Source organism: Chinchilla lanigera, unplaced genomic scaffold, assembly GCF_000276665.1.
Source record: "Chinchilla lanigera isolate Chin_1 unplaced genomic scaffold, ChiLan1.0 scaffold00047, whole genome shotgun sequence".
Taxonomy (NCBI): domain Eukaryota; kingdom Metazoa; phylum Chordata; class Mammalia; order Rodentia; family Chinchillidae; genus Chinchilla; species Chinchilla lanigera.
In genome coordinates, this window is record NW_004955448.1 from 7430671 (window position 1) to 7454317 (window position 23647).

General features: G+C 43.5%; 1 protein-coding gene across 2 annotated transcripts in view; it reads left to right on the forward strand.

The window, feature by feature from the left end:
• The window catches only part of Kcnab1 (potassium channel, voltage gated subfamily A regulatory beta subunit 1), a 407620-nt gene that overhangs the window by 285200 nt on the left and 98773 nt on the right, over positions 1-23647 (forward strand). For both annotated transcript variants that reach the window (XM_005393077.2, XM_005393078.2), the window contains exon 2: positions 10589-10632. In XM_005393077.2, the coding sequence (XP_005393134.1) occupies positions 10589-10632 (44 nt within the window). The remainder of the gene's footprint in view (positions 1-10588; positions 10633-23647) is intronic.

Below are 23647 nucleotides of genomic sequence, written 5' to 3' on the forward strand. Positions count from 1 at the left end.
CACGACTGTCCTGTGAGGTACTTGCTGTTATTATCCCGTGGAGCAGATGGGCACAGGAGGTTCCACGCGTGTCCCAAGGTGCCACTGAAAGGGTGTGATGAAGGCCCAGAGTTTTCCAATAAACCCAGAGCCTTCTGGGCCACCAAGAATCTCACAGGTAAGTGAGGAGCCAGTCTCCACCCACAGAAAAGGAACGGCCTTAGAGCCACACTGTGAGCATTGCTGAACACCTACTGTGCATCTGGCACTATGCCGGGGTGGAAGCATGCAGATGCATTAGACACAGTCCCTGCCCTCACAGAGCTCACTGAGAACTGGGGTGGGGGTGGAAGACCTCATGCACAATGGTATAATACATATTGTGATACATGGCATTTGACAGGAGCTGTAAAGGATACCACAAGCAGAGAAAACTAGCATTAATTTTCTGTTCCCCTGTCAAGGAAAATGAAAGGCAAACGCACTTTCAAGCTAGAAGCATTTACCTTGGATTAAGTGCACATTTAAATATCACCCTCACGCCAGCCTGCAATCTCTGCCGCGATCCTGAGTGCTTTCTGAAGAGAAAGCAGGAAATTCACCCACAGAAAACAGAGTCAGAGTCAGGTGTAGTGGCACGCACCTTCCATCCCAGCATTCTGGGAGGCTAAGGCAGGAAGACTGCAAGTTTGAGCCTACCCTGAGTAGTCTAGTGATTAAACAAGACCCTGTCTCATATATAAATAAACTGAAATTTAAAAATGGCTGGATCTGTAGCTCAGTGTGAAGGTACAGTACAGTATCACCAAAATGAAAGGAAAGAAAGAAGAAAGGAAGAAAGGAAGGGAGGGAGGGAAAGAAACTCAGACAGGGGTGGAGTATGGGACTCGCACTTTTGTGCTTTGCTTGGCCTTTAAAACTTACATGGTTGCTAATAGTGGAAACCAGCCATGGCTCTCATTACAGAAAAGATGCCAGAGAGGGATTTGTCTTTGTCTCTGGAATTTAAGGTTTGAAAATAAATCATCCACTAGGTGAAGAAAACTAGGAAACCTTTAGATAGCATCTTCTTAGCTTTGAAAATGGCAAGTGTGTGCATCATCTTTGCTTAGGAAAGCGTGACCCTAGCCAGGATTTGGAAGTGTGTCTTTGCCATTTAGAGGTCTTTTAATTTCATCCCACACACACACCCATCCCCTCACCCCTGCCCTGCTGGGTATTAGCTGAGGAAACACTGCTTCCCCCTACTGTACTCTCAACATTCAATATATCTGGGACCAGATGTGACTTCCTTTCCTGCCCTATCCAATTCCTCCATACCAGCTGGGTGCCCTGCGATCCAGTTCAGTTCTGCCAGTCACCGGTTAATGCAGAACCCCCACAGGTTAAGGGCCCAACCCCACAAGACTGCCCTACCAGCCATAGCAGGTTTCCATGTCATCCAAAACTCACCCCTAACTTGGCTACAGATCAGAGGCTTGCCTGACCCCTTCGTTTATTTGACTGTTTGCTAGAGTAGCTCACAGAACTCAATCAAGAAAGGGCTTTACATACTATTAATACAACATATGTGCTGTTATTTATGTATAACCCAGCATCTACTGATGGAAGAGATGAACAAGCCAAGGCCTGGGGCAGCAGTCGGGAACATCTGCATCCTTTCCAGATGTGCCACGCTCTGCACATTCAGCGAGCTCTCTGGAGCTCTCTGAACTCTGGCTTGTGGGATGTTATGAGCTTCATTATGTCACTGTGCTTAATCAATGTTCACTCATAATTAACTCAGCTTTCTGCCCCCCTCCCTTCCCCAGCGGCAGGTATGGGGGTTGGGAGGTAGGAGAGTTAGGGGGCTGAAAGTTCTGACCTTCCAATCACACAGCTGATCCCCCTGGAACCTGATCCTGTCTTGAAACTATCCAGGGTCCTTCCAGCCACCAGTCATTTATTATCTTACAAACAGACACCTAGGACTGCTGAGATTCTATAGAGCTGTGTTCCAGGGAAAAATAGTAGGCAGAAAGCTGATACATATTTCTTATTCAATACCCCCCCATCTCTCTGAGATGTTTGGTACTTTATGGCTTTTGGGTTGTTTGTACCTACACATTCCTCCAAACTGGTGTCAAAAAAGCTCTAAATCTCTTTCATAGCAAGGTATAGTAAGGCGTAAATGATTGCTAGTAGTTTAAAGCCAGGTCTCTCTCATAGAATGGCACAGGGCATCCAGGGTCATCCAGTAAAGACATGGTACCAAGGTAGCACATCTTGGAAATAACAACTTTGCTTGAAGATTTAGGAAGGAAATATTATTTGTATTAAAACAAATATGATTATGACATGAAATGGGATAGAAATGGTTGGATGAATGAGTCACATGGAAGTTATAAATGAAATATTGTGCGCTTGCTAAGCCCTCAGAGCCCCAGGGTTGGTAGGTCCTCGCCTCTGCCCTCTGCTGGTAGAGGGTAAGCAGGCGAATGACCCCTCTGCAGCCGGAGGGTGAGGGCCTTGGGGAGCCATGAATAGGAGACCTTGGGGTAAAGGGATTTGCATACAAATAAAGATAACAAAAGCAACAGACCTGAGTTTGTTACAAGTAAATCCACTAAGGCCCTAAGAAATATTTAACTTACTAAAATTAAGCAAATAAGAAGGGATATTAGACAACAACATTACACATACACACCTTAAATAGTAGCAGTGGAGTCGCATTACATTTAATTTTGCTTTTGAAAACTTTTCAGGATTGTCTTTCCTCCCAGTTTGAAAAAAGATGCTTGTAAACTGACATGGCTTTGTAACAGATGGATGTACCTACCAAGAGGCATTTTGTAACAACTTTTATCTTTTTATCTGCATGTGAAATTCTTGACACATGAATCCCCATGGCAGTCTTAACAAAGCCTACAGACTTTCTCAGAGTTTTTAAATGTGTAACATCAAATACACAGGATTCCAATTACATTGAAAAATAATTTGTGCCAGAGGAATACTTCACTTCTTTATTGCTATGTTAAATACAAGTTCTAGGGGTGGGTGAATCCCACAAATTTCCAAGTGGCTGTGAGGATACATGGTGAGTGTGAACAATTCTGTGAGACCTCTACAGCAGCTGTGATATGACAGAAACATACTTGTAATTTGAATTAGTGGCGAAGTCAGGTAATGTGAATATTCTGTGGTTTCTCACCTACATTCACAATTAAAGGAGGTGTTAACTTTTAGTTAAAAGTTGATAAAAAAATAAAGATGTCTTTATATCCATACAAGTTTAGGGACACTGGAAGTATACACCCTGGAGATTAGAAGTTCTTGATTGTTTTGAGTTAAGACTCTGAGTTACTGATTTCAAGCTTCTCTGATGCCCTGGGTGCTTCAGACGGAAAAGGCATGAGTAGCTTGTATTTAAGTGGTAAGTAGACCCGAGTGAGCGCCTCTCAAGCCCCACGCCACAAGAACCCAAGTCTGTTATTTCTACCTACCCAACTCTATGCCACTTTCCCTTCTCCTTGCCTGGTGGCGGTAGAAGCGTGGTCTAAACTCCTCAGACCCCCGTCACTTCGGAAGCTATGTTTACCAAAAAAGCACCACCTGTTTTGCCTTGCTTCTCTGTCTTCACCACCTGCTTCCCATTTGTCCAATGGACAAGGATTGGAGGCGGAACCTTCTCTAAGCAGTGGAGAAACGCAGGAAGCTTCTCACATGGACCGAACACAGGAATGGGCCAGGGCCTTATTTATAGTTTCTCACTTCATTTCAAGATAAAAAGTAGTGAATGATCGATATCTCCACTTATGAACGGGAAAAAGGCTTTAAAAGGCTGTGCAACCCGCCACGTCGTACACAGCCAGTCAACGTCACACCCCAGCCCACCAGCCTGGCTTCCCAGCCTCAGGACAGGGGTGTGGCTGCCCCAGAGGGCTCGGTGAGTCCTAAGACGGAGCGTGCGGGCCGTTTCGCCGCTCTCACCCAGCTCGGTCTCTCATCAGCCGTGGCACTAGCACCGTTGCACACGCATTTCCTCTTGAAAATGGCTCCTCCTTGACTTCCACACAGGCACTTTCCTTGCCATCTCCTACATCTCTGCTGTCCTGCCCGGTGTCCCCTTCCTGTGTGCCCTCCTCCCCGCCATGTATGGAATTGGAACCCCGCAAGCCCCTTCCTGGGCCCCGGCCCTCTTCTGAAGTGAACACTACCGCCCTTCACAATGACTCTGCCTGTGGCGCCTGATATCTCAGGACTGAGAAAGCCCCCCTCCAGACCGCCAACGTGCATGTGCTGTGGGAGCCTCGGTCCCTGTGTGAACGCAAACCTGTTTCTCCAGTGAGCCCTGCTTCGTGAAAAGCGCCCTTCTTCACCCAGCTGCCCGTATCAGACCTGAGAATGGCCCTTTCTCCTTTCCTGTCACCCTCATATTCAATCAAACCGCATGTCCTATAGATTTTACCTGCTAAGAATACCTGGAATTTCCCTCTTCCTGTCTCCACTAAATGCTAGTTCTCGTGAGGACCACCTAAGTCACCTTGCTTCTCTTCGTGCCTCCCTTCAACCCTTCTCCCTGTTGGTGTTTTCCAGGCCTTTTCTATCACTCCTCCCTGTTAAGACCGAAATCCTCAACCTCATCTGTAGCTCTGGTAGGTCTGGCTCTCACTGCCCTCCCCGACGGGGAGTCACTCTGCCCTGCGCTTTCTGCTCCTCCTCTGCCCTGAACAGCTTGCGGTTCTGCAAGTGCCTTCTCCTCCCGCCCTCTGAGCCCTTACGCACACTGCTCTCTTCGCCTCACTCCTCTCTTCCTGTGTAAATGTCACTTCTCTGGAGAGGCTTTCCCCGACCACCCAGGTGAGGTCAGCCTTCTCAGCATCCCAATCTTACACTTCCATGATACTGTCCTTTTGCTTGCTATCATGATCATTAAAAACTTCCAACAAATTAAATGTAACAGAACTTGGGTGAGCAAGGAGCACGTCAGGAATCGGACAAGTCTCACAACCAGAAGAGGTTCAGAAAGCGCTGCTCTGCACCTCGGGCGGGAGGCCCTGACGGGTGGAGAGGAGGTGAGGTGCAGAGAGAGTTTGCTTGACAAATGTCAGCGCCAGGACAGCTGAGGGCTCACCCTCTGGGAACGCGTCTAACCGGGTGGCCACCTGCGATTCCAACCCCCAGTCATTTGTGATAAATGTGCTCTCCTAAGCAAAGCTTTTGGCTGATGTAGTGTTTACACTGTCCGGTTATAGTTTATGACACTAAGACTCAAAAACTTTGTGTAAGGCGCCCTTGGGCAAATTTAGTTTAATTTAATGTAACCAAACAATTAATTCACTATTCAGTATTCTCATCCCTTTGGTGATGTACGCTCCATGAAAACCACGGCTATCTCTTCTCAGCCTGTCCCCCGAAACCTGGAGCAAGGCATGGTACACTGAAACTCTCTACCGTCTCTTTTGAACTAGTGAATCATAGGAATGTCTCTATTTGCCGTGTTTCTCTAGACTTTTCTAAAATTGTATGGGCCAATGAGTGATTTTTAATTTTTTTTTTTTTTTTTTTTTTTTGCTTTTAGTTTTTATGAGTACATGTTTGCAGAATGTAATTACTACATTCCTCCTGAAGAATTGGTTCATGTACCTAACACATTTTAATTCTTTTTTCACCCCCTTTCTCTTCCTTCCATCTCTTTATCTCCCTGTTTCCCATTATCTTTTCTTTTTCTTTTTAATTTATTTATACTTTGGGTTTCACCTATATAAGAAACCATGCAATATTAACTTTATAGAAAATGTGGTACTTATACACAATGGAGTACTACTCTGCCATAAAGAAGGATAAATTTGAGTCATTTGTAGGAAAATGGATGCACTTTGGGACCATAATGTCAACTGAAATAAATCAGTGGGTGAGTTTAGATGTTCCAAGAAAACAGCTGTTCAGATTTTACAATGGACAATGACATCCTTTAATCAAAGAATCAACAACAATCTTATTCTACTTTGTTGCTCTTTAGATATAGGAATAAAATAAGTTCCACTGTCCTACTTGTCAGTCTCTGTCACTGAAGTGCATGGCTACCTCTCTTTTGCGGCTTGTGGTTTCAAATGAGTCATCACTCACTGACAGTCATGAGCAGTGAAAACATATTATCACTGTAGTCACCTTCCTGGGGTCGAAACGTACAACCTCATGGAACTGCCAAAACCAGCTGGCTGACAAATAAACAAACTTTTGGTTCTATTTTTTTTTCAAGAAAGGTTAAATGCCCATTTATTTAAAACAAAAAAAAAAACAAACCCAGACTTGATTAGTTAGCTTGCAGATAAGGCACGACACACAGCAGAGTGTGAACTTTACTGGGATTGGAACAATGTTCACGTAGAGTGAGAAGACAAACGACGTAATGATCTGACCGTGTGAAAACCAGGTCAGACCCAATTGCTTTTGCCAGCCTACCCAGTCACTGGAGCCCCTTACATATGCTTTCAGTATTCCCTGCTGTGTCAACCTTTAACTCAGGGACTGGGTCCCATGCAGTGTGCTTATTCTTGGTCAAAGGCAAGGCACATGTCTTAGCTAGCTACTCCTTCCTAGCAGTTTAAAATGATGAATAATACCTAAGACATTAACATCTAGAAGCAAGTAATTTAAAACAATGCATTTGACTGCTAATCTCCTGGGTTTAGCTTCCCTGATTTGTAAAGGATCGGTAAGCAGGAGAGTGGCATATGATACTTTGCGGGAGTAACACTTGATTTCAGTTCTAATTTCTCCATATCTAATTTGCTTTAAAATCAAAAAGAGCCTCATGGATGCTCTATAAAATGATGCGAGGAGTTACATTTGATGCATCTGTTATGGACCTGACAATTGCCCTAAAATAAATTCAGCTCGGTATTCACTGAGTGGACAGACAACCTGCCTTCCCCAAAAAAGAAGAAATACAAGCTTTGGATTCTCCTGCAGCAGAGCTTTAAGATTTAGAATTTCCAAAATTTGACTGACAAAGCTAAGTGCCCCATGCCCCCGTATTGATGTCATTCATCTCTAATATTAGCAGCAAAGCGTTTCAGGTTCACTTGGGATAGAAGAGCTCTTATTTTTGAGTTGCACAGGAGCAGATACTAAAAATGAACATGGTGATACTTCCTTCTGGAATATCTGACACAGATAAAATAGGTAAACCTGTTCAGTGAAACTATTTTAAATCAAATGGGAAAGGAATTCAATTCAATGGGAAATCTAATGCACTTAGAGAATTTTTATGTAACCTTGCTCCTGTGAACACTGAGGAATTAAGAAATAAAATGAAAGTACATAAAGTTTTGTTGCACAATGCGCCACAAAATTAGGAGCCATTTATGAAAATTATATATGTCTGAGGTGAAGGTTTTGGAAGATGTGACATAGCCCAGCATGACTGATAAATCCAGCAGAGCTTCAATGGATCAGGGTACCTGCACAGTTACCATAGCTGTGCCTACTATTGCTCAGACACAGAACTAGGAAGAGGCAGGTACACTCTCTGGAATAATAGAAATGAGGCTAAGATTCCATGGCTTAAGCCTGAGGTGATCCCTCCTACCTTCTCTTGTCTGCAAAGTGAGTCGCACCATCATGGATCAAGAATGCTCCACAGGCTACAAGTCTCACAAAGAGACAGCAGAACAAAGTAAGGGCAACTCACTGAAAGACCCAGCTATCTTGTGCACCGAAAATATCTCTCACTTTTAAAACAACTGCATGAGTTTGGTAACCATCCTCTTTAGAGAAGGAAGATATTTGCAGAATAATAGGAATTTAAAAGTCAAAGAAATAAAACCACCAAACCTCAAGATGGGTTCTATCACCACTGCATCAATATTTGTCTGGAATTGAAGTTTCCTCACATTGTAAATTTTTTTCAAGCTGTGCTCCATAAAAGCCGCCCTGTGTGTTTAAACAACAGCGGCAAGAAAATGAGCCACATTTAATTCTTGCTACTTTGCAGTTTGTTTTTGCTGACAGTTCTCCAGTTTGGTCTTCTAAACCTATAGCCAAGTGATCATTATCTTCTTAAGTCGCAAACAGGGCAAGTCTCCCCACCACGGGTGCTGAGCTGTTGCTCAGTAAGAACTCGGTGACATAAGCTTGCTTTTTTTGAGTCTGTTAGAAAAAAAACCTTATGGACTCTGAAGCCTAAAGCTCAGAACCATTTTGCTCTGCATGGTTTTCTGTGCCAAGTCGCTCCTTGCTGGTGTTCTTGGAATCACCGAAAGATACTAAAATTACATGAAACTTGCATCTAGATCTTTTTCCCCACAACTACACAAAACTGCACAAACACAAGCCTGAAGTAACCCTCGCCTCCCTGCCCTGCTCCCCAAGATCCTCATGGTAGGACAAACCTACCGCTTTGTGAAGACACATTCGTTTTACTGTGTCCCGCTGGGCCCCAGGTTCCTTGAGGTAGAGCTGTACCTTGTCCCTCTCTTTGTCCTCACGATCATGTGCGTTGCCTGGTGACCTCTCTTCGTGTATTTGTTGATTCATTAATGTGGACTGTTTCTGCCTGGATGAAGAAGTTATTCACTTTTAAAGTTTTATTTTGATTTTTATTTTATTTTGGATTTAGTATTTTTTATCCTCTCCACTACACAGCTTTTGCTCTAGATTCCTCTTTTAAAATCAGTAGAGATTCAGATGACAAAGAAAGCCCTTCTGGAGATACCTCCTATAGATTTCTGAAAAATCATTCAAAGAACATTGTCTTATGAACATTATTTTCATAAGAGAAGTTCAGTTCTTTTTCCTCCAACTTAGTAGTTCAAGATATTTTTCACATGTACCTTCATAAAACAGTTTTCTTCCATCTGGAAATATCCAATGAATGGGAAATTTAATTCTGTATCTGTGAGAGGGTCAGCAGAATTAGGAAGCATCAAGTCATAACTCCTTGCATTTGATTACTCTGCAACACGTTAGCGCACGTTATCATAGGCTGTCCTCATAATGGGGAAGCTGGGTGAATGGCACCAGCATCATCATTCTGTCTCACTAATAAGAAATTGGGGCTGGGGATTTAGCTCAGCGGCAAAAGCGCCTGCCTGGCAAGCGCAAGGTCGTGAGTTCGGTTCCCAGTACCGGAGAAAAAACAAAAAAAACAACAAAAAAAAAAGAAATTGAACCCAGGAAAAAGAAACCATTTCCCCAGAGCTCACCCAGCTAGATCCCCCCAGGTCTTACAACTCTGCACTGTGAGGTAAATCTTAGCTATGCTATGAAACTACGTATGTTACTTAGGTGGTATTTTATAAATAACACTAAGCAAGAGAATAAACTGTGATACAAAAATGAGAGCACCAGTTTCTAACTCTGAAAAAACAAAGCTGATGACAAATGGAGAACCTGGAGAAGTGACCCGAGCTGCTCACTGCTAAGTCTGAGGTAGAAGCAGGAAGGGAAATTGTATTCTTTCTTATGAGAGCACCCGTCCAGCGAGTAAGGGGTGTACTTTCCAGCACTGTCGCAATGATGTCAGCCTTGCCTTCTCAGTATGAAGCTCTCCACTAATTCTACGATGCATCTTCTCCCTGAGAATTTGCTTTCTTCCATGACAGACAGAAAAATAGGTTGAATCTAGATTTCCACAGACACATAAGCAAATAATATTAGCATTCCTTGCTCTATTTGTACAGCAAAAGTATATTTTTTTTCCTTGATCAAGTTTTGGGGTTAAAAAATGTAGAGGAAGAAAGAAAAAATTGTTTTTAAAAGATTCTCTAAACTTCCTGTGATAATTTTACCTTCCCTTGCATTTTAAGAAATGGAATGTAACTGAGATAACATAAAAATGCCTTTTTTCCTGTTGAAAATAATTTCTTTTAGAAGTCAGTTTGTTAGTCAATAGATCAACAGATATTAATTTTTTGTGATTTTTTTATTTTAAAAAATAAAAGAAGGAAAACATATTAACAGACAGACATTCATTTACAAAATAGTGTAAGAATAATACAAACAAAACAGAGTTACAGACAAAGTTGTAGGAAATTAACCATGGTTGTTGTATTACTTATTGATAGCTTCAAAGTGGTTTCTCAGGAAGACAAATAGAGATATACAAGATTGAGTAAAACAAGTAATCATTAACTGTTCCTTTCTGTAGGGCAATAGAAGACAGTAGTACAACTATGTTAGCTATCCTGTATATACATACTTACATAACATTACATAACACGAACAGATATTAACAGATACTTACATAACATTAACAGATATTAATGAAGTTCCTACTGTGTGTCAGGCTTTGTGATGAATGCTGAATGGTTGTTTGGTGAATAAAGTTCCTTCTCTCCTAGTTCATGTTAGGCGAGAAAAGGGCAATGAATGTATAAATAAATTAATAAAGAGATAATTTGGGCCTGAAAAGACGTGTTTTGTATGAACCACCGTGTTGCTATGCTGAGCCTCAGCAGATTTTGAGCCTCTCAATAATGAAATGGTGAGGAACAAGAGCTACTTCCTGAGACCACACATGGCTCTGTCACTACCACTGCTGTTGTCCAGAAAGATGTCTATGGTTAAATGTGTGTGGTTTTACTTCAGGAAGCAATGACCATGTGTTGCTTTATTTTTATTCTAGAAATCTTGGAAAATCAGGACTCAGAGTTTCTTGCTTGGGTCTTGGTAAGTACCTGGGGTGTCACACGGGGTGGGTGGGAGACGGGAGGGGCCAGGAAATGACTGAGGCACAGATCTCAAGTGAGAGCATCACCTCACTTCTTGTCCTAAGCCTTTCCCTGTGAGACACCAGCCTGTCCCTCTGTAGGCCAAGAAGCCACTGTGCTATTAGTGCCTCATTATGGGGGTTCATCAAGTAGCCTTGGAGGAGGGGGCTCACATGCTGCACCCCTGGGATATGGGCTCACATGATCACTTCATCTCTTCCTCAATTCACTTGAGTGTTTTCTACCTATCCTTATTTTCCTTTCACCTAATTTCCCCTCTTATTTTCCTATTTTGTTATACATTTCATGTATTTATTTATCTGCCTTAAATACTTGGGGAGGACAAGGTGAGACAAATATACACATGTATGTATACATTAATATACATTAAAAACTAAGGGTTGTCATTCCTAGGGGTGTAGCTCAGTGGGAGAGCACTTACCTGGCTGGCATGCACCATGTCCTAAGTTTGAACACCAGCACCTGAAAACATTGTTATTCCCCTCAGGAAAGTTTCATATTTAAGGAGGACTAAGTAGTGATGGCAATTGTAACAACATATGGTTGAATCTGAAATGGCGAAGTCTGACTTAGGAGACCCGGGCAGATGTGAGACTTCCAGTCATCCTCCAGATGGGAGAAAAGGCACCTAGGCATTTGGGCCATTCAGTGCCATGACAGCTATGCCTGCAGCCGAAGAAAGTCTGTAGCAGAGTGATAGCTGAGGAAGTAACGAGAAGTGGTCAGGTTTCAGCTCTGTAGGTAGAACCTGAAAATGTTTCTGTTGGAGTCTATGTTAGAGGTGGGAGAAAAGAGAAACCTCAGTGCTGCCTGAGGCTTTTTTTTTTTTTTTTGCCTAAGTCACTGAAAGGATGGAGTTACTCGTAAATGAGACATGGAATAATGAGGAAAGAGACCTAGGGAGGAAAGAGACAAGGAGATTGATTTTAGACATGATAACTTTCAAGTATTAGACACACAAGAGAAGTTGTCAAATAAGTAAAAGGACAAATATATGTACAATTTAGAAGAGAGATTTAGACTGGAAAATTAAATCTGGGAGTCATTAACTTGTAGCTGCTGTTTAAGACATGATACTCTAGGATGAGAACTTGAAGGTAATGAGTAGAAATAGTACAGAAAACCGTTGTACATGGTCCAAGACCTAAAGTTTCCAACACTAAAAACTGGGAAAGTGAGAAAGAGACAGCAAGGAAAACTGAAACTAACCAGTCAATGTGGGAATAGCAGAATCTAGAAAACATGGAGTCCTGGAATCCCAGTAAAGAAAACATTTCAAGGAGGACAGAGTGACCAGCAGCAAGTTCTGCTCACAAATCAAGCAAGGTGAATTTTCTCATGGTGTATATCTAGAGGTCCCCAAGAGCCTCATGCATTCATAGGCAGGGCTTTGGGAAGGTGGTTGAATTATAGCTAAATAATTCAATGTCTACATAATTCAATATATTGAGCTATAGCTAACTGTGACTTTAGGGGATGGGGCCTGGTTGGAGGGGAGCATGACCTAGAAGGGTGCAGCTACTACCCCAGCTCCTCCCTTCCCTCTCTGATTCCTAGTCACTGTGGTATAAGCAGCTTTCCTTCCCTGTGTCCTTCTACCGTGCTATTTCTGCCCGCTGAGCATAGACTGAAGCTGTGACCCAAAATAAACCTCTCTTCCTTTAAGTGCTGGCTGTTGGGTACCGAGTCTCAAGGATGAAGGACGTGACTAAGACAAGGACCGAGAGTTGCCTGTTGAGTTTAGCAGCATGGAAGCCACTGATGACTTTTGAAAAGATCAGTCTTAGTGGAGTAGGAGGGGCTAAAGCATAATTAGAATGAACTCAAGGAAAATGGAAAGAGAAAAACCTGAGACTATTGTTTTGGTAACGACTGCTATAAAGAGAAGCAGAAAGGAAGAGCAACACTGGGCAGGTAAGTGCAGTCAGAGAGGTCTCCTTTGCCCTTGGAAGAAATGACCGCACATGTATGTACCCATAGCAAATCCTTTTAAAAAGGAAAAAGAACACAGCAAAGTGGGAAGACGAATATGTAGAGTGATTTCTCAAGGACAGAAGAAGAAGAGAGCATGAAAAAAAGCAGAGTTCATGGGCTCTGAGTTCGGAAGGAGGACTGGGAGAGAGGTGGTGATGATAGAGGAAGCTTATTAAGGTTCTATTCTACTATTATTATTTTACCAGCGGAGATCAGAAGCAAGATCATCAGTTGTCAGTGAAGATCAGAAGAGAAAGGGAAAGTGTAGGAAGCAGAAGAGTGACTTGACCAGGGGTGTGTGTCATGCTGGCCAGTCTACTCAAGACTCATGCTAGTACATCTGAAATGAGACCTTCTGTGGCTGTGGGTCTTTTCACCAGTCATGTTCAACTATACCGGTTCAGGTAGGGTTCTTACAAGATAAGATTGTTAAGAACCTGGAGATTTCTGGAAGACAGCTGTTCTTACAAGAGTAAACCTTGAGCTATCGCTGAGGAGAGAGGGAAATGAGGATCAGAAGCAGGAAAGTGAACCAGAAACCAAAATGAAGAAGCTGCAGGACAATAAAAATGGCCAGGACCAAGAATTGTACATTCTGGAGGAACCAAAGGATTTTTGGAATAAGAGCATTAAAAACAGTAACTTGAAAGGACAGAAATCAGCAGCTGGAAAAATGAATATGTGAAATCGAGGCTATGGAGGGGTGTCAGGTACTGGCAGTGACAAAGTCTCAAGTATTTCCATTAGAAGAGCGTGTCTGAAGTTTGCTTAAGATAAGATCAGCAGCAGAGAGAATCAAGAAATCAACAGATGAAGATGCCATGAAGGATCATCTTCAGAGTCATTAAAATCACTGAAAAGTACTCAAAATTAGTATTGGAGAGAGTTGGAGACATTGGGACAGGGGCTTAAATTGTCAAAGAATGAAAGAGTGACAAGCGGCAGGTAAATGTGACACAGGGATCCTGAGGATAAGAGATTTGAACGTAGTGAGTGTGTGAGGGAGTTTTCAGGAATTTGAAGGGCTATTGGTATCTTCCTAAAGAGCTGACTTGGGAGGTAAAGGTGATCTTTATTCACTGTAAATCCAAGGTAATTTGACATTTGCTTACTATGTGGCTCTGATTTTGTTACTATTTAATTACATATGAAAAATCTTGGAGATTCATTATTAAGTTTTTTGAGAATGTAACAAATAATTATTTATTTATGATTAATAAATAATAAATAATTATGTATTTATAAGAAATATGTATTTGTAATTAATAAATAACTATTTATAATTACTGTTTATAAAAAAGAATTATTCAGCATTCATATTGTAAGAAATTACCCAGCAACATAAATTTTAAAATATAAAGTAAGAAACATTCTTAAAACTCATTGACTAATGTCTTCCAAGTTGGTTAACCACGGTGGGAAACAGTCATAAGCACATAGCCAATAAGTGCATTGAAAGGACTCAACCAAAGTCCTTTAAAACTCAGATTCCCGTGACATGCGACAGGTAAATGAGTCTCCAGAGAGCAGACTGCAGTTCGTTTGTTTGCTTGTTTTTAAGCTAAAGATATATGAGCTATCAGCATGTTGTTGAAGTTTGAAATAGACAAAGCGATGGAGTCCTGAAGTGAGCTTCAAGTTTTCTGAGAGCCTGAGCACTTGTGATAAGACACTGTGTAAAAACAGGAGGAAACAAGGCAGTGCATGGGACTGACTGGCTTCATTCAGAACAGGTAACAAAGCTTGACAGCTTGAATGAGTGTTCTTTGAGAACTTTTCTGAGCTACCTCTGTAAGCCACAGGAGACAAAATATTCCCAGGAAGGAACAATGTACCAGCCTCAGATAATTTTTCAGGCTCTGTAGCCCCAGCTGTCAAGTCTAAGTGGAGCTGGATTTACTGCTATAGGCTTAAAATATCAGCTCAGTCATGGCCCATGTTCCACTGAGGCTTTGGAAATGACATATTTAAACGTTCAGGCATCAAAAGACTACAAATGTCTTTTATTGAAGTACTTTGAAGGTCAGAGTTAAGGCTAACAGTTCTGACTTCCTTCTCTGCTAGAGAAAACAGGCTGGGACTTTCTTGCCCTGCCAAGTTTTCTTTTGATAAACAAAGACCACGTACAAGTGTACGAAAGGGGGCAAGACTTGAGGGTGAATTGATAATACATCTGAAGAAACACAGCTCTGCAAGGGAAAAAAATGGGGAGGAAAATTAAGTGACCCATCCTACCTATGCTACTGTGGCTGACCTGAAGTGGAACTACACTGCCCACTGCCCAGAGGGTCTGAGGTCACAGAAATGAGTAGGAAAGCACTGGAATAAATACACCAGGGAATTGTCCCAAGTCATTGCCTCTTAGAAGAATGTGTCTTATATGAAAGGAAGAGAAGAATTCACTCAGGCATTTATTCTTAAGCAACCACTCATGAAGCCAGGCTTTGTGCTGGTTTACAGAGGATCCTAAGATGAACACGGGCTGTGCTCACAGTGCAGTGGGAGTTGTTCTGCATGCAAAAACAAACTGACGGTGTATCTGACACACGCCATAATGGAGGGCACAGCATAAAGCAAGCATGGGGAGGATCTCTGGGGGGAATCCAGGACAGCTTCACAGGGCAAGTTCCACTTGACTGAGACTTCAAGGAGAGTCCAGGGCCGAAGGACAGCGACGGGCTCAAGCAGAGGAACGATACAAGCAGTGCCTGGAAGGAGACCCCATATGGGGAGGAAGCTGGGGATACAGTTGTGAACACAGAGTAAGGTGTACATACAAGGAGCTGGGGAGGACAAGGAAGCAGGTGGGAAGGGAGGCGAGGCCTGATCATGAGGGCGCTGTTCACCTTGCCGAGGTGCTTAGCTTTTGTCCTCTAGGCCCCAGTCCCAAGGTCTTGGGCTCTTAGGAAGCACTTGGGGGATGAGGCAGAGCCAAGGTTGTGCCTTTCTCCCATGCCCTCCTGCCATCTGCCACTTTTTCTTCATATTATATGTTTTTAACAATAGACTACTTTTAGAGCAGTTTTAGGGTGGCAATAAAATGAGCACAAAGTGCAGTTTCTCTATGTCCCACACACACAACCTCCCCACCATTAGCTTTCCCACCAGAGTTGTGCATTTGCCAGTCGGTGAACCCACACTGACACAGCCTTGTCACCGAAAGCCCACGTTTTGCATTAAGGTCCACTCTTGGTGTTGTATATTCTGTGAGCTTCAGCAGATGTGCAACGGTATGTATTACAATAGAATGACAAAGAGTACTTTTGCTGCCCCTCAAATCCTCAGTGTTCTGCTTATTTATTCCCTCTATCTTTTAGAAATTACTGGTCTTAGTGTCTCCCTAGTTTTATATTTTTCATAATGTGATCTAGTTGGGCTCATATGGTGTGTAGCCTTTTCAGACTGGCTTCCTTTCCATAGATATGTCCCTGAATTTCCTCCTTGTCTTTTTATGGCTTGGTAAGTCATTCCTTTTTAGTGCCTTACATTACTAAGGGGGTGGTGGTCTTTGACCCACAAAAAGTTTAAAACCTGGCTCTAGCTTATGGAGAGCCATTGAAAAACTTGGATCAGGAATAGGTTACGAACAATTGTGTTAGAATTATTTTTCTGGCAGAAATGCAAAGGCTAGATTAGAGGAAGAATGATTGAGGCTAGTGACAGGAAAATTAATTATGAGTCAGTAATTATTTTTCAGAGCACTTTTAGGTTCACACAAAACTGAGCAGAAGGTAGTTTCCCCATACCTGTCTCCAGACATGCACAGCCTTCCCCACTTCAACACTCCTCGTCAGAGTGGTGCTCTTGTTGCAGTCAGTGAGCCTGAACTGTACAGGGAGGATGTTATAAAATCTATAGAGGAAAGAAGTGGTTAGGTAGGAAGAAGAATAAACAGGATTGGTGACCTTGGGACTAGAACGGGAAGACTCCTGAGCAGGGAAGGATGCCTGGGTTCCCGAGCTGGTCACAAGGGTGGGTGAGCTGAAACCTTAGACAGAGGAATACAAAGGGCAGCTGTGAGAGCAGGAAGGCTGCAGGGAGTGGTACAGAGAGCCTATGAACTTCGGCTTCAGGCCTCTGTGGAACAATAGGACGCTGGAGAGGCATCTAGCCAGGAAATACAGACCCGGGGACTTCGAAGGAAGTACAAGCCCATGATTGCTCTTGAAGATACCTAGAAGTACACAGGGCAGAGATGTTGGGACAGGTTTAAGACACCTGCCTTATGAAGCCTGCAGACTGTATGTACCCTGGGAGCAGACACTGTACTTGTTCTACACTCCTCTTGTACTTTTAGCAGATCATAGTATCTGGCAAGTTGTAGTTTCTCAAAAATAACTGCTGAATGAATAATTGGGCAGATGGATCAGTTGCTGAGGAATGAAAATATGTGTATTGAGTAATAGTGAGGATGCAGCTGAAATCAGAAGCCATGAATCCCTGAGGTCCAGTCACCCCAATTCTTCGACGTATCAACAAAGCCACAGCATATTGATGAGAAAACTGAGACAGAGGGGGAAAAGGGTGATACAAAGATTCCAGGGCTAGCGATGTCTCATCCTAGTACTTGCCTAGAGTGTATCAGACCCTGGGTTCCATTCCCAGGAGAAGAAAAGCAGTGTTAGTGTGAAGCCACTCCACCCTGAATGCACCTGTTCTCAGAAGCTAAGCCGAGTTGGTCATGGTTAGTGCTTGGATGGGACAGAGGCTTAGCACTGGGAATTATCCTGGAGACTATCATATACATCCGGTGACATGGAGTCTGAGGCCAGATTGGTACCCAGAGCTATCTCAGTCCAGCTCTCACTTCTGCAGGTAGAGAGGGGCAACCACCCACACTTGGAGCAATGAAGCCATAACATAAAATATTTAACACCCAGAAGATATTGGCAAGTGGAAAAGCTGTGCTGCATCTCATGAGAGGTATTTCTTCTCAACTCCTGCTGCCCTCTGGAGTAACCTGGGGTGCTTTGGAAAGCGCAGATACCAGCTTCTACCCAGACCTGCTAGATGCAGCTCTCTGATGCAGGTGTCTTCAAAGGCTGGGGCAGAGGCGATATCAGGGTTGGAGCCTGTTATCCTGAGCAGATGGGAAGAGATGGAGAACTGTGTGATTGCTATCTGGGGCGCCAGCCCAAGTGGCCACAATTCTCACCTATTTGGTGACTTCTGCCTGCAGATCTGGCACCTGGAACTAGCCAGAGACATTTCTATTTGACCTGGAGTTTTCCAAGACAGGAATCTACCCAGCTCCAGGATGGTCTTAAGGCTTTTCTGGAGCCAAGGTCAAAGGGACTCCTGCCATCAGGACACCAGTTTCACCTTATGCCCTCTCCTAGGCAATGCAACCTACAGCAAAGACAGTGAACCTTGAGAATAAGCTTTGTGGACTCTTTTTTAATATGTTGTGAATGTGCAGAATGTACTTCTGGCTCGTTTCCCTCTGCCTTAGAGATGTTCTCACTGTGCTAAATATTTTGACACTGGGAGAACATGACATTAAATATTTAACATAGATGGTATTTTTATGACACCCCTCGTGGTTCCCATTTTTATTACCAAGACCGCTGTAAACTAGCCCCCTCACCTATTATGACAAAAACGAGGCAGACATATTTATAAAGTGCTCTGGGCACTTGAGAGACCATTTTAAAGGTGTAATTTCCTCCCTTTAAGAGTTTAACAATTTTTCTACATAATTCAAGAGAGCGAATTATCTTGAGACCAAAATACCCACAGAATTTAAGTGGTGCATGAATATTAAATATACAACAAGAGAGTTTTAGGCTTGTCACTCTCCCTAGAAACTCTAACTGGAATAAATGCCACGATGCATGCACATTAAAAATAAGAAGGCACTAGTATTTTTACAAAACGGCATTTTAAGTGCATATATAATGGATGAAATACCTCTTAAGAATTGCTGACAAGTTGGTTGCCGTCGGAAATTACCAGTGGCTGCTGGTCATATGCCTTTCCTGACAAGAGTCCATTAGCAGCAAAGATACAGCTGAGTTATGAGAATGGTAACCTGATATTCCAGAGCATCTGAAATGGGGCACAGAGGAAAACTTGGGAGAAAAAAGAGGGATTTGTACAGAGGAGATTATTCAAAACCATGTGCACACATGCGTGTGCACATCCTCCTCCCATCTCCCTGGGTACAGTCGCCAAGGATGAGTAGTACCCATTTGCTAATGTGTGATTCACAACGAAAGAAATGGTCACAAAACTACCAGTGTGGGAGTTGGAAGGTCCTGCCCAGGTCAAAATATGGGCAATTTGCTGGAACCAGGGACAATTTTTCAGCAAGTCTCACTGAAGAACAACACGGTCGTGAAGAAATTAGTCCTTGAAGGCACCAGCTCCTTCACAGATGAAAACAGTCAGAAGGAGGGGGTATGCCTTGTCTAAGGCCAGCAGTAGAGATGGCAGAGCCTCTGTTTCCCACCTTCACCCCCTCCACCAGCAGCCTCACCCGGTCACCCCATCAACTTCAGCCTCCAGGTGCACATAGCCACTCCTGTCACCCATGTCTCCTCACATCCTGGACTTCTTTTCTTCCTTGATAAGAGGAAAGATGCAACAGACATATCAGACCCTCCCAGCTGTAACAGTTGGTGGTGTGAGCAATGGGTAAATTCAGCATCACTCTCAGTTTGTAGCAGGTTTCAAACTAGAAACTCTTGGAAGATGAGTGGGTCCTGGCATTTCTCTCTGAAGTTGGGGTATACCATAACTATCAAAGCTTCTGAGACAGATGGGGGCCAGAATCTGTGTTTTGATCTGTGATCAAGTCTGCTTGCCCTATGAGACGTCAAAATAAGAATGAAATTGATCATGGGCAATTTCTTTTTTGAGCACGGGCAATTTTCTTCATTCATGCCCTGAAAGAAGCTTGTATTTACCAGTTTTCCTGTGAGTGAGACACAATACTAGACACTTGCATTTCAAAGGAGAAGAGATTCATATCGGCTCACAGTTGCAGTGAATTCAGTCCATGGTTAGTGTGCTGCAAGGCAAAAACAGCATAGTAGAAGGGCCTGGAGGAGGAAAGCTGCTCACACCATGGCAGCCAGGATGCAAAGAAGAAAAGGAAGAGCCAGGGACAAAAAATACACCCTTCCAGTTCATGTTACTAGTGACTTGCCTCTTCTGACCTGGTCCCATCTCTGAATAGCACAACCAGCTATGAATTTAAGAACATATTCATCTACTGGTGAATACAGTGCCCCCATAGTCCAATCACCCTTCAAAAACTCCACTCTTGAACATGCGGTCTCTAAGGGATACTTTAGACCTAAATCTTCACAAAGCTCCTGACACCTGTCTTTCCCTCCACTGCGTTCTGTCCTAAACACACCAAGTGGTTCCTCCTAGCTCCTATACTCTAAGCAGCAGCCTGGCTAAGGCATATATTGTGTACGTATAAGTAGATGCATACTGGTCACCCTGAGTTTGCCTTTGTATTGAGATTATTTTTCTAAACCCTATACATTAAAACAATCAAATGAAAGCTTAGTAATTTTAATCAACAATGAAATTTGAGCTGCTCTAACAGACTAAAACTGAGGGGGTCATTTGTGGTGCTGTCCTCCAGCAGGATGGAAATTGTACCTCCAGTAATCTCAGGTGAAGAGTGCAGGGTCACAGCAGCCAGCTTTGCAAGGATGACATAACACCTGGGGAATGACCCCCTGTGGATTAATACATTTCATTATGTGGCCTTTCATACAAGGGCCTTAGGCCTGTGGCTGGAGCAGGTCAAGAACAAAGTCCCAGTTCTTTCCAGGTCTACTCGGTATGAATAATCAGAAACCTCCCCAAGGAAGTAAAAAGAAAACCCAGATCCAAATAATGCAAAACATCAGTTTAAGAAAATCTAGAAATTTTTAGGCTCACATAGCAGAATTTCTAGGCTCTCCTGGACAGAAGATATAGATGGATCCGTTAAGGAATCAGTCTACGCATTCCATTCCAGGCTGGCTCAAAGTGGGAAGATGGCTATAGTGGCTCTGATTGGCTGATGTATCTTTTCTTGAACCAACTGCTGAAGGACTTTAGTTAATCAAGAACCACTCCAAGCTGGGAAAGAATTTAAACCCAGTCCAACTGTACTCTGTGGGTAGGAAAAAGATGAATTCTCAAAAGATATTTAAATAATTCTTACCTAAAGAGGGGAAATACTGGCTGACTATAATAAATAGATAACCACCATGAGGAGTAAAGAAGAAAATATTTTTCCCAACCCTGAAAACTCTTCCTGTCTTTTTTTTCAATTGTCTCTTTCTCTTTTCTTATTTTAAAGAGAATTAAAAAAAAAAAATCTGAGCCTTTCTATGTCATCAGCAGCCACGGTTGAAGCTTAAAATTCTCCCAGACTTCTCTATGGCATGAGACACACACAGAGCTTAGTGGCCAACTCAAGTTTACCTCCTGCTACCTCAGTTTGCCCAGCTGAAAAATGTTCCTGTGTACGGCCAGTATGTAAGCTTGGCTTTTTAATATATTCTCTCATCTACGTGTTCCCAATAACCCTCAAGGATCAGTGGGACCTGAGGGTCATTTACAAGTAAAGGCTTCCTGCTACCACCTGGATAATGAAAGTACGCAAAGGAGGATGTGCATGAGCATGAGGCCGAAAATACCACTAATGTTCATTTTGTAACTGACAACTAATTACAATGAGGGGAAAGGGCTACCCGGCAGGAAACTGTAGAACATGGATAATGAGGCAATGAGCAGTAGCTAAATTAGAGCCGATAGTCTAAGCACAGGGACTTCTGGAGGCCAACGAGAAGGGACAGGCAGAGGAAAAGACCTGACTGCCTCTCCTGACCAGGACTCAAAACAAGCTTTCTGGCAGCCTCTTCATTTGCTTCTTGGTCTCTGACCTCCGCTCCCTCCCAATCTCCCTCTTACGTTTTACAGCACTCCTTCGACCTTTACTGGGCCAAAGCCACAGCCCACCTGCATCTTACTGTGAGCTCTTAGCAGGCAGAAATCATAGCTCAGTCATCCTGTGAAGCAGTGCTCTTGTCTTGTTCATCCATGTGTTAGTGGCTTACACAAAGATGAGGCAGATTCTGTGCTGGAAAAATAGGAGAAAAGGCAGGCAGGTGCCTACCCTCACCCAGCCTACCACAGGGGGATCCAGTCCTCGGGGTAATGGGATCCTTGGCCTATGTGCACACTTGCATTTTTTTTTTTCCGGTACCGGGAATTGAACTCTGGAGCTCGCGCTTGCCAGGCAGGCGCTGTGCCGCTGAGCTAAATCCCCAGCCCCACACCTTGCATTTTTAAATTGTCTGCTGGTGACTAGTTAGCATGTTCTGGAGAGGGAACTATGTGGAAGAGAAAATGATGAGAGACAACCTCGGAAAGCTTACAAAAAGTGTTGAAGCCATGCCACAAACTTGGGGTTTGCCTACTGCATGTTTAAGGGTCCTGGAGATATTTAACACCCTGAGTCATTTGGCCAGATGTGTTTTGGGGAAGCTTATTCTGGTCACAGTGGTCATACCGCAGACAGCAAATGGAGAAGACTGGAAGAAGAGGCAGGGAGGCAGGCACAGTAGTCAAACAGCCTCACTTTTACAGCAGATTAACACAACCACATGTTAACGGCCCACTGAGAGCCTGGTCCTTCGTTCTGTGAGCCTGTGCAGGGAGTGAGGGCGGGGCACGGACCAGGGCTGTAAAGGAGGCCTGGCCAAATTAGCAAAAGCAGGTAAAGGACGAAGAAATGTTTTCAGATCCCTGAAATAAAGCATCAGGAAAAGGATGTCATCATAGAAAGTTACAAAGTTTCTTTCTTTAAGCATAAGAACAAATATTAATGGAAAATTTTTTAATGGGCAAATAAAACTCAGAGAAAATTGAAGAAAAAAGGAAATGAAGCAAGGGTATAAAACCAATTATGAAACAAAGTGGAATTTAAGGGAATTGCCGGGCACCCTTGGTAATGAGAAGTGATAACTAATGAAGTGAGGTCCCCGAGGACCCACGAAGGATAGGATCCCCAGGAAAAGAAAGAAATGAGCTGGGTCACAAGGGGCCCTAGAGAGAAGATGAAGATGGTGCTGTCTTGCTTTGTGTCCTCTTTGATGCAGGCTCTGAAACAAGAATTGGAAGGCAAGTGGTTTGTTTAGAGATGCTTTTAAAAATCAGTAGAGGAGTAGAGATGTGAGATCGAGAAGAGAAGACAACCGATAAAGGGGGCCGGCACCCAGGAGAAAGCTGGAGCCAGCGCAGACACCCACCCCTGGGGGAAGAGATGTGCTTATGCCATTGAGAGTCCGCAGGTACCCGGTGAAATGATGCTGCCTGCTGTGGGTAGTTGGTAGATTTGGTAGCAGGAAGCACAAAAGTGGTCTCCGACCTTTTTTGGCACCGGAGATCTGTTTCATGGAAGGTACTTTTCCCAGGGGCCAGTGGGTAGAGGGTGTTTTTCCCAGGTATTAGATCCTCATGAGGAGCACGGCAGCCTAGGTTCCTCCCTTGATGCAGCTCAGGGTTTGCACTCCTGCGAAAATCTAAGGCATCCACCAATGGCAGCAGGTGGCGTTCAGGCTGTAACTGTAGGTGAAGTTTGGTTGGCTTGCCCGCCCCTCCGCTCCTTCTGCGCCTCTGCTGCGCCGCCGCGTTGCTCTCCCCTACCATGTTAACAGCTGTCAGCTTGTGTTTTCTGTATAAAACAGAACGCACTATTTTCTGCTGAAGTGGAAGGAGGAGGAGGTGGGTCCTAAGTCAAAGAAATAGGGCTGACTGGAAATGCATACCATGGAGTAAAAGAATGAGAAAACGGGGCTGGTGGCTTAAGAGGGACGAGTTGTTATAAAGAAGGATTTACAACGGGTCAGCTTGAAGTTGGCAGTCTGTGGTTTCCTCCAGCACCTTGGTTACAAGTAATGAGCGGCCAGACAGTTGTATTCATCCAGAGTGGGGATTTAGCCAGGCAGATGTGGTGAAAGGGCAGT